Source organism: Mesoplodon bidens (genome assembly GCF_964165515.1).
Source record: "Mesoplodon bidens genome assembly, chromosome: 6".
NCBI classification, from domain to species: Eukaryota; Metazoa; Chordata; class Mammalia; order Artiodactyla; family Ziphiidae; genus Mesoplodon; species Mesoplodon bidens.
Genome location: NC_138162.1, coordinates 7,337,866 through 7,349,201, shown reverse-complemented (window position 1 = coordinate 7,349,201; position 11,336 = coordinate 7,337,866). Strand labels below are relative to the sequence as shown.

Below are 11,336 nucleotides of genomic sequence, written 5' to 3'. Positions count from 1 at the left end.
TCTAGAGCACAGGCTCAGTAGTTGTGGTACACAGGCCGAGTTGCTCCGTAACATGTGGGATCTTCCCGGACCAGGGCTGGAACCCGTGTCCCCTGCATTGGCAGGCGGATCCGTAACCACTGCGCCACCAGGGACGTTGGAGCCTGGTATTTCGTTCCATCTCTGTTCAGTGACATCAAAGTGGTAGCAGGATATCTGCCATGGTGGGAGTATTTATACACCACTGAGATCAGCAAATGCTACAAATCAGGGTTTTTGGTGTGTTTTTTTCCCTTCTGGGAGCTGGTTGCCAAACATTTCCCAGCTTCTCATTGGTGCTAATAATTCTTCCCTTAGAAATCCTGTCCAAGGGCTTCCCTGGTGGCGCAGTGGTTGAGAGTCCGCCTGCCGATGCAGGGGACACAGGTTCGTGCCCTGTCCGGGAGGATCCCACGTGCTGCGGAGCGGCTGGGCCCGTGAGCCATGGCCGCTGAGCCTGCGCGTCCGGAGCCTGTGCTCCGCAACGGGAGAGGCCACAACAGTGAGAGGCCCGCGTACCGCCAAAAAAAAAAAAAAAAAAAAAAAAAAAAAATCCTGTCCAATTGGGATGGGTATGGATTGAGCTGGACTCAATTGACAATAATAAGGTTTGGAGGAGAAAGATTAAATTCTGGGTTTTGGGGAAAGCCCCAAGAAGACATTTGTATTCTCTTCCCATGGACTGTCTGCCACTTAACATGTATCGATCACCCACCAATGGATTATCTTGAACCTGAAAGACACTGCTTGAGCTTTAAGAACTGAGAGTAAAAATGTGAGTCCTGGAAGGCAAATAATCCAACCCCTGGTTTTGGTTATAAACACCCAAGGAGAGATTTCAGACTTTGCGTGTCCATGTCTTGGGGCCCTGCAGGAGGGAACAGAGCAGTGAGTGGTACACTTGCATTACCTGGAAAGCATAGTTCAAACAGAAATGCCTCGGCCTTCCTGTTTCCAGACTTGGCTTCTAAAGCAGGCCTTATTCTCTGACGTAGCGAAATGAAATTAACGCAGCCGACACCATCTCGCAGTTGTGCGATGCAGGCGCAGTTGCTGGGACTGGCGCCTAGCACTCTGTACGGATTCTTGCAAGCTCCTTGAATTAGGCACTGAACTGGGTCAAAAGCACCCGCGGATGAATGTGGCACCTCCTTGCCTTCAGAGGACTTCCACTTTAGCGTGGCCCTGCTTAAACATCACCATTGACACAACGTTCTGTTTGTCAGCCTTTCTTGCATTTTGTAATTTCATAACAAATAGGCCCATAGAGGGAAAATGACTTGCCCAAGTGCACACAGCCTGCTGGGCAGAGCTTGGACTAAGAGGCAGGAAAAGGCCCTCCCTGTGAGTGGACTGGGCAGCTTCGGGCTTTGCAAAACAAGCCTGACTTCGAAGGCAGCTTCCCTCTCTGGGAAATAGGATGGAGGTGCCGCCTTCCTTCCCCCACGAGGAGGGGCGCCCCAGTAGTGTCCCAGAGTGCAGAACCCGGGGTGGATATATTTCTGGCCTCCAGTGTTCTGAAGCCAGGCTACTACGAGGCCTGCGCTTTCGGGGGGCTGCAGACACCCCTCTCCCCCGCGCCACCCGGCAGACAGGGGAAGCCGCTCCGCCACCACGTGACGCACCCGCCTGGAAGCCTGCGCACAGCCTGGCGAGGCCCCGCCCCTCGGGCCGCCGCGCGCCCGTAGCGCGCAAAAGTCCCGGGTCGGGCTGGAGAAGGGGAAAGCGGGGGAGGGGAGCGCGGCGCGGAGGGCAGTCCCAGTACGTCGCGGCGTTCCTTCCTCCCGCCTCTTCGCCAGGCCCTGTGTCTCCTCGCCGCGGCTCCGCCCCCTGGTCCTGGCGCCCCAGCCAATGGTGAGGCGGCGCGAGCCTCTCTGGCCGGAGGCGGGGCGTGCGCGCGGGGCCTGGCGCGCCTGCGCCCTGCCGCCCGCCCCTCGCCGCGAGGAGGAGGTGGAGGAGGAGGCGGCTCGGGGAGATCGAGCAGCGAGCTGGAGCGCGGAGCGTGAGTGAGGGAGCCGAGCTGCCTGCCCGCCCGCCGCCGCCTCCCCTCCGTAAGCAGGAGCCCGGGCCGGGGCCCGGCACGCAGCCCCAGCCCCTCCCTCGTCGTCAGGCCGCGAGGGCAGCGCTCGCGAGCCAGGGGGAGGGAAAGCGAGCGAGCGAGCGCCGGGAGGAGGCGGCCGGACCGAGCGAGCGCCCGCGCGTGTGGCGTGAGGGGAAGCCGCTGCCCGCCCCCTTCGCCTTCCCTTCTCTCCCCCTCCCCGCTCCCCCCCCGACCGCGGAGCAGCACCATGTCGGCGCCGGCGGCCAAAGTCAGTAAAAAGGAGCTCAACTCCAACCACGACGGGGCCGACGAGACCTCAGGTGAGGAGCAGGCGAGGCGGGGGCCGGCCCGCGCCGCCATCTTCGCCGCCCGCCCGGCCGCAGGCCGCCGGCGGGGCCCGGGGCGCGCGGGGGGCGCGGGGCGCCGGGCAGACGGGCCGGCGCGCGCCTCGGCGCCCTTTTTTGTGCGCGCGGGGCCGGGGCCGGGTGGCGCCGCGGCGGCGGACGGCGCTGCGAGGCGGGGGCGCCGCGGCCTGCTCGGCGCGGGCGGAGGAGACCCCCCCTTCCTCTCCCCCCTCCCTCGCTCTCCTCCCCCTCCCTCCCTCCCGAGAAGCCTCTCTTTATTGTGCTCCGCCATGATGCCTCGCTCCCATCAGCCGCCGTCGCCGCCACATGGTGCGGCCGGACGCGGCCCCGCGCCCGGGCCTCCGCGTGGCTCCCCCTTCGCGCCCGGCCCGCGGGCGGCGCCCCCGCACTCCCACCCGGAGGCCGGCCCCGGCGCGGCCCTCTGCCTCGAGCTGGGGCGGGGTGGGGGCGCGGGGAAGCACGCGGCCGCGCCGCGGCCCGGGCTGCTCGGAGGATGCTCTGGCTGGCCCCGGGCAGCCCCCACGTGGGGTGGCCACCTCGTCGCGGCAGCGCGCTGAGAAATCTGGCGCGGCGACCGGGGTGTCGGAGGGTCTTTACAATGGCTCGGAGCAAACCTACTGACCTTTTCCGTAAAGGCTTTCTCGGCAGGGGGGCTGCACCACCCGGGCTGGTTGCCGGAAATGAACCGCGCGATCTGGCCCCTTCACGCCCACTTAGCTTTGTAGGTTTTGCGGTCTTTACCGGACAAAAGGGTACCTTTCCCGTAGCACACCCCCTTTTCCTCCTCTCCGTTCTTTGGCCCATAGTTTCTGACTGCATGCTTGCTCCCTGTAAGTGTGCTCCAAAGTCGTGCGGGGCCGCCTCTGAGATCAGCCCTCCTGAAATTGGGTTGGAGGGGCGAGAAAGGTCGGATTCGAATCCGGGGGTTCATATTCTTAGAAGGTAAAGTCGAGGGTTTACGGTGGTGAGGTAGTTCCCAGGGCCTTCCCTGTCTTTGTAGGCGTGTCTGATGTCTTAATAGTAATCGATACTGAGGAATATTTTCAACTTCGTGTAAAAGGGGATTCCACCATGGAGATAGGTGGTGTCCTAATTTTTATTGTCACGGGTTAGTTTCCGTATTCTAGTTAATAGCTGGTGCTACTCTATTGCAGGCTTATAATGTGATTTTTTTTTTTAAAGAGAACTTAAGGATTTCTGAATAGCGTTTATTTTCTCATTATAGAAACTTTAATTGGTATTGTAATAGAACTCGTAAAAGCGTGACAGTCAAACATTTTGACTAGTCTAACAGCATGATTTGTGATAGTCTTTTAATTGAAAAGTAATTTGTCAACTATACACATGAACACGTGGAAAGCATGCCTTGTAGTAGTAGGCAAGTTTTTTTTTAACAGCTTTATTGATATAATTCACATCACAGACTGTTAACATCAGGAAGGAAAACCAGTTAAATTTATTTTCAAATTAGTATTGAGTCTCATGCACCTTTTTCTTGCAGAAAAAGAACAGCAAGAAGCAATTGAACATATTGATGAAGTACAAAATGAAATAGACAGGTAAAGTTTTTCTCAATTTGCTTTGAAGTTTTCTGACGTTCATCTTATGGTTTGGTAATCATTGAAACTATGGCCAAATACATCTATTTGTATCTACTGGCCAAATGGAGGTGATTATAACTTAGTTGGAAATATCAATATGAGGATTCAGTGTTATTTTTTATTTTTCTGTGAAACATTTTACAGTCACCAAAATGTTTCTGATTAAAGTACATTGACCTTGTAAAGACAGGGTTTGCTTTCATAGGCTACAAGTTGTCTGAGTTGCATTGTGTGGACTTGTGATAGTTTAGTATTATGGCATCAGTGTTGCTCTGACTTGCCTTATAACTTTGTTACTTCATTGGCAGCTTTTTTTTTTTTTTTCTTTTTCTTGATCTGCCTGAGGGAAACAATTGAAGTTGGCCTGGTAACAGAGTAGATAGATACACAGTGTTACCAAAATGCTGTTTGGGCACCTTAAGAACTGTCAGTTATCTAGTACCTGTTGGTAAAGCTGATCGAATTGCCATCTCAATTTTGACTTGGGTCTCTGGCTACAAAAATGTAGGTGATTTGGTTATTATAAATGTGTACTTTGCATTGTTCTAAAGCTAACAAGAGTAAATATTCTGTAATCGCAGCAATTTTTGTATTTAAGTACCGTCCTTGTCAACGTGTCTTTTCATTTGCTTCAGACTTAATGAACAAGCCAGTGAGGAGATTTTGAAAGTAGAACAGAAATATAACAAACTCCGCCAACCATTTTTTCAGAAGAGGTCGGAATTGATCGCCAAAATCCCAAATTTTTGGGTAACAACATTTGTTAACCATCCACAAGGTATGTTGTGGCAAAGCATTATTAAAAAGGGGGTGGGGGGCCTCCCTGGTGGCGCAGTGGTTGAGAGTCCGCCTGCGGATGCAGGGGATACGGGTTCGTGCCCCTGTCTGGGAGGATCCCATATGCCGCGGAGCGGCTGGGCCCGTGAGCCATGGCCGCTGGGCCCGTGAGCCATGGCCGCTGGGCCTGCGCGTCCGGAGCCTGTGCTCCGCAACGGGAGAGGCCACAACAGTGAGAGGCCCACATACCGCAAAAAGAAAAAAAAAAAAAAAAAAAAAAAGGGGGGGGGGTGGGATGTCCACTTGTTAAAGAGTGGAGGGACCTTGGCTGAGGACCTGGTCCACCATGTTGATTACATGCAGAGGTTGAAACAGGAGAGGCTTGCAATTCATGCTTTCTGTTTAGAAGAGATCCTATTCCAACTTGGGATTCTGTTTAATTACTTGATAAAAGAAAGTGACAGCTCTGACACTGAGCCATTTGGTTTTCAGTTTATAATGGACTTATGAAACCAAATTTGGGAAATTTTAAAAGGGATTGCTTGAGTTGTTTGTTAATGTTTGTTTAATAATCATTTGGCCTATTTGCTGATCTAGTGTCTGCACTGCTTGGGGAGGAGGATGAAGAGGCGCTGCATTATTTGACAAGAGTCGAAGTGACAGAATTTGAAGATATTAAATCAGGTTACAGAATAGATTTTGTGAGTATCAGTAACTTGTTTGTCACTATGGAAATTAACTTGAGTATTGGTTGGAAGGGCTGTTTTGTATTGATTTCTAATTCTCTGTTTATTGTAGTATTTTGATGAAAACCCTTACTTTGAAAATAAAGTTCTCTCCAAAGAATTTCATCTGAATGAGAGTGGTGATCCATCTTCAAAGTCCACCGAAATCAAATGGAAATCCGGAAAGGTATTTGAGGGATTGTTGGGCATTGATATTTTCTCTAGTTTGATCTAGTTGAACCGTTTAATTAAATATCTGGTGTTTTCGTGATGTGTTAAATGCAGATCCTTAAAATATTAAAATGTCTATTTTGTTAAAGCTAAATACGGTAGCTTGTGGTCTTATAAATTATAGAGCAAGCTTTTGTTGAGATGGACTAAATCATTTTGGTTTCTACATTGGTGACTTGCAGTTTCCCAAAACCTATTTCTGTCTGCGTTGGGTCTTCGTTGCTGCGCGCGGGCTTTCTCTAGTTGCGGCGAGTGGGGGCTACTCTTCGTTGCGGTGCGCGGGCTTCTCATCGCGGTGGCTTCTCGTTGCAGAGCGCGGGCTCCGTAGTTGTGGCGCATGGGCTTAGTTGCTCCGCAGCCTGTGGGGTCTTGCCAGCCCAGGGCTCGAACCCGTGTCCCCTGCATTGGCAGGTGGATTCTTAACCACTGTGCCACCAGGGAGGCCCTCTCTGTGTTTAAGTAGTAAATATATTTTAAATTATACTGTGTTAAGATACTGGTTGTTGAAGTGGAACTAATTTTATTTAAAAAAAAAAAAAAAAAGCCAAGTCTAGATGGTAACTTTCAAGAAAAGCTTGACATGCAAATTTGACCGCGTTCTTTGTAGACCTGAAATTCTTGGGCTTCTCCTTCTCTTTATTAGCTGTACTTTTTGTAACTTTTTTAGATAAGAATAATAGTGTAGATAATGTAACGTCCATTTTTTGCTCTGCTTTTGGGTTAAAACCTTCTTTAAATTATAGGTATTTAAGATGTAGTGAGCCTATGTCAAAAGTTCTTCCATCTTCATTTAGGATTTGACAAAACGTTCAAGTCAAACTCAGAATAAAGCCAGCAGGAAGAGACAGCATGAGGAACCAGAAAGCTTCTTCACCTGGTTTACTGATCATTCTGATGCAGGTGCAGATGAGTTAGGAGAGGTCATCAAAGATGATATTTGGCCAAATCCATTACAGTACTACTTGGTGAGTTGAGAGTGTTCTTTTATTCAAGGTTGCACTTGTTTCATTTGTTTGAAAATGAGTTCTTGAGGTAACTCTTGTTTTTTGTGTGTGTTTTTTTCCCTAGGTTCCGGACATGGATGATGAGGAAGGGGAGGGAGAAGAAGATGATGATGATGATGAAGAGGAAGAAGGATTGGAAGATATTGATGAAGAAGGGGATGAGGACGAAGGTGAAGAAGATGAAGATGATGATGAGGGGGAGGAAGGAGAGGTAAAAAGATTTGGTTAAATCCGAAAAGAAAATCTTCCAAGAATTCACCACGTTACTTTGGAGATTATTTATATTGTATAGTGGAACGGACTCAACAAATTGTGGGAAGACTTGTAGAAAAGATAGGCTGTTTTGTCCAAGGTTGAAGGAAATTTTGATAAGCTCATTGTATCAATGATTCAATTAGTTCTGCTTTTGTGGTTAGCACTTACAACTGTTCAATTATGTCATTCCCTAGCCAGTACTTAATGAAAGTGCTGTGGACATGCAGCTGCTCAATTTTCTGAGAAATCTCCCAAATAACAAAAATACGCATGTTTTGGACAAACTATAAAATTCTGACAATCATATTGGGATAGAGTGGGTTTTGGTTTGTATTACTTGGGCTGAAAGATGTCTGATTTGGTTACTTCCGAAAAGCTAATTTGTCTGAAACATCACTGGGTCTTTCGATCAAGAATCAGATTGGGATGCAGATTGGGGAGCTCCCTGGTGGTCCAGTGGTTAGGACTCGGGCGCTTTCCCTGCTGGGTCCCAGGTCCTGTCCCTGGTCGGGGAACTAAAATTCTGTAAGCTGCGTTGCCTGGGGTAAAAAAAAAAAAAAAAAAAAAGGAATTGATGAAGACTGATGTATAGTTTGACTTTCGTATCTGTGGGTTCCCATTCTTCGGATTCAACCAACAGATCTTTTTCTTTTAATTCCAGAAAGTTCCAAAAAGCAGAATTTGAATTTGCCAAGTGCTGGCGACTATTTACATTGTATTCACAACTATTTACATTGTATTGGTTATTATAAGTAATCTGAGACAATTTTAAAAGTATATGGGAGGATGTGGGTAGGTTGCATGCAAGTACTGTGCTATTTAAGGGACTTGAGCATCCTGAGGATTTTCTTTAATTTTTTAAAATTTATATATCTTTATCTGTCTATTTATTGGCCATGCTGAGCGGCATGCGGGATCTTAGCTCCCCCACCAGGGATGAAACCTGTACTCCCTATAGTGGGCATGGAGTCTTAACCACTGGACTTGCCAGGGAGGTCACCCCCCACCCCAAATGAGGATTTTTGTATGTGGAGGGGGTTCTGAACCATCCTTCGCACATACCAAGGGACCACGGTGGAGGTTCATAAAATTAATTTCCCTTGGCATGTCATGTTCTGTGGAGTCCATCATGGTCCATATGAATATTGGGGACTGACCTTAGAATTAACCCTAAAGATTGACTGCCTGCTTTTTTTTCCTTACAGGAAGATGAAGGAGAAGACGACTAATGGAACACTGATGGATTCCGACCTTCCTTTTTTAATTTTCTCCAGTCCCTGGGAGCAAGTTGCAGTCTTTTTTTTTTTTTTTTTTTTTTTCCTCCTTCTCCTCTTGTGCTCAGTTGCCCTGTTTTTGAGGTGTCTTTTCTCCTTTATACCATGGCTCACAACTTATTTTGGGGGAAAATACCTTGAGCAGAATTCAGTGGGAAAAGAATCTCTACCCCTTTCTGTTCCAAATTCATTTTTATCCCTTCCTGTCTCAACAAAAACTTTATGGAATCAACACCACCATGCTCTGTGGGAAAAAAGAAAAACCTTCTGCTCCCTTAGCTCTGCTGGAAGCTGGAGGGTGCTAGGCCCCTGTGTAGTAGTGCATAGAATTCTAGCTTTTTTCCTCCTTTCTCTGTATATTGGGCTCAGAGATTACACTGTGTCTCTATGTGAATATGGACAGTTAGCATTTACCAACATGTATCTGTCTACTTTCTCTTGTTTAAAAAAAGAAAAAAAAAAACTTAAAAAAATGGGGTTATAGAAGGTCAGCAAAGGGTGGGTTTGAGATGTTTGGGTGGGTTAAGTGGGCATTTTGACAACATGGCTTCTCCTTTGGCATGTTTAATTGTGATGTTTAACGGACATCCTTGCAGTTTAAGATGACACTTTTAAAATAAATTCTCTCCTAATGATGACTTGAGCCCTGCCACTCGATGGGAGAATCAGCAGAACCTGTAGGGTCTTATTTGCAATTGACATTCTCTATTGTAATTTTGTTCCTGTTTATTTTTAAATTTTTCTTTTTGTTTCACTGGAAAGGAAAGATGATGCTCAGTTTTAAACGTTAAAAGTGTACAAGTTGCTTTGTTACAATAAAACTAAATGTGTACACAAAGGATTTGATGCTTTTCTCTCAGAACAGATATACTTAATAGGACTTTCCAAGTTTGACTTGTATAATGTTACTGTCAAACTTTGTCACCTTAACTTCGTATTTTTTGATATGCACTTTGCAGGATGACCTCAGGGTTATGTTGATTGAGTAAAGGGATTTGAATCAATGTATTAATATCTCCATAGCTGGGAACCCATCATGGGTACAATTTGTCATCAGTTTCTGAAATTTTTCACATCATTTGGGATATCAGATTGCTGAAAACTCAGTTCTGAATATGTTGTACCCTTGATTTGTATCTCAAATTGGCATTTCAAAATATGGGCTTTTCTTTACCTGGATATAATAGTGCCTGCCACCACCATCAGACAGACCTGGTGCCCTACTGCCGAGTTAATACACAGGACGGTTGTTGGCATGTCTTCACTGGCACTGTAAAATGTGGCCGAGAAGACAGGCTTGCAGAGTAAGAAGTCCGTATTGGTGGTAAGAAACTCAGGTTAGGAGTACTTTCGTCTCAAAGTACCAGCTCTTTTAGCATATAGCTCTCAAATGAGACCTGTCTGTGTGAATCTGGGGGAGATGATGGACTCTGTCTGCTAAATGCCATTGTGCATAAATCACATTTTGAGAAGCTACCTAATGCATAAGCTTTTTAATGCTGTAAAATATAGTAGCTAAAATTAAATGCCACTTAGCTTTTTCAGAGATGAATTAATGGACCGCCTGGTCAAATTCAAAGCTTTTTGATGTATAAAAACTTTATAAATGCAACTATTCCATCAATAGGCAAAGTGTAACAAAAACCTGTCTAGATGGATAGTATGTAATTTCTGCACAGGTCTCTGTAGCAAATACATCACTGTATACTGGTCAGGAATCTTGCTCCAATAAAGGAACATAAAGATTTTTTTGGCTGGGGTCATTCTCCTTGTTTTACAGAGAAATGTTACTACTTGCTTTTGGATTTAGATGATAAGCTAGTGTTTTTTTTGCTTTGTTTTTGTTTTTTGGTCTTGTTATTTCCGTCCGTAGTGACTGGGAAATGGGGAGAGCTGTGGTTCAGATCATAGTTAATCTACGTGGAAAGGTATGTTCGGAAGTCAGGGACAAATTACTGTTACTTGGAATGTAGTAGATTCGTGAGGGAATTCTGTATTTTGGTTTTGAAGTCAGCATTTAAGGGACTTTTCACTACGGAAAAAAAGTCACTTGAAGTAATACTCATGAAGTAAGCCTGTGATTTTTGTTTCACAGAGTGACAGCTTACCAAAACTGGTTTTTAATGTGCTGGTGAGGTCGTGCCACTGTTAGGTTATTTAATCAAACTACAATGTTTATTTTGGGGGATGTGGTCAAAAGATAGGAGCCCCTAAAGGTAATTTCTTACCAGTTATTGAGACAACCCTTTAGCTTCCGCTGTGCCCGTAAATCTGAAGGAGTGCTAGGCTGTGAGAAGGCAGAAGGGGCAAACTTAGTGTACTGGAAGATGGCTACAAAGTAGTGTGCTTTGTTTGCAACTGCAAGAGTTATTGGGCTGGCCCTTAGGCGAGTATGTTTTGGGGAGTGCCAGGTGAATGGCTCAAAGCGCCTTTGGTACAAGGACATCTAAAAAGAGAAGAGCAAATAGTGGCTGTTCAGGTCGTTTCTCTCGGGACATCCTCTTCCAAAGCTGTGCCATACTCTGCTTACAAGGGGAACTTAACTGCATGAATGGGGGCAGAGTGGACAGTGGCTTGTAATGTGTCTTTACATTTAATTTAAAAACTTTTATGGAATGCTCCGCAATCGAGGTTGTCTTCTCCAGTGATGTACTGATGTTTTAAGACTTGAGTCCGGGCTCTCTGACCTCCATGACAGGCCCTTACTATTTTAACCAATGCTGGCTCTAAAATGTAGAGTTTAAATGTCAGTGGAGTACCTGAATGTCTTGTTGGGCTGACATTTGTTTGACATCTGGCCTGCTTCACCTGCGTTAGCTGTTTGGGTGCTGAAAAGTGGGAGCCTTTTAGTTGATGGATTCTTGGGAGTTTGGGGGCTTCAGAGGACTGTATAATTTTGTTTGTATTAATTTGGTAATCTTTATCATTGTTTTATAACAGCTGGTTTCATGGTTTCACTTGGTCCCATAAACACAAATTTGTTTTTTCTGCCTTTTTTGTTATATTTTGCTATAAACCCTTTCTGGCTATTGTAAGAATGGGATT

The 11,336-nt window shown here is 46.6% G+C and overlaps 1 protein-coding gene across 2 annotated transcripts; it reads left to right on the top strand.

Annotated features, from left to right (window-relative positions):
* Window positions 1–1,935: 1,935 nt before the first annotated feature.
* On the top strand, window positions 1,936–11,329 carry SET (SET nuclear proto-oncogene; the record flags this gene model as incomplete). 2 transcript variants are annotated; one of them, XM_081236512.1, is made up of 8 exons in its annotated part: window positions 1,936–2,379; window positions 3,926–3,983; window positions 4,661–4,803; window positions 5,400–5,503; window positions 5,601–5,714; window positions 6,553–6,723; window positions 6,827–6,973; window positions 8,223–11,329. In XM_081236512.1, the coding sequence occupies 8 exons, from the start codon at window positions 2,307–2,309 to the stop codon at window positions 8,244–8,246; spliced, it is 834 nt and encodes a 277-aa protein (XP_081092638.1). In that variant the 3' UTR covers window positions 8,247–11,329. The 2 variants fall into 2 exon arrangements, with proteins under 2 accessions (XP_081092638.1, XP_081092639.1); XM_081236513.1 differs by lacking the exon at window positions 1,936–2,379 and adding an exon at window positions 2,694–2,733.
* Window positions 11,330–11,336: the final 7 nt, after the last annotated feature.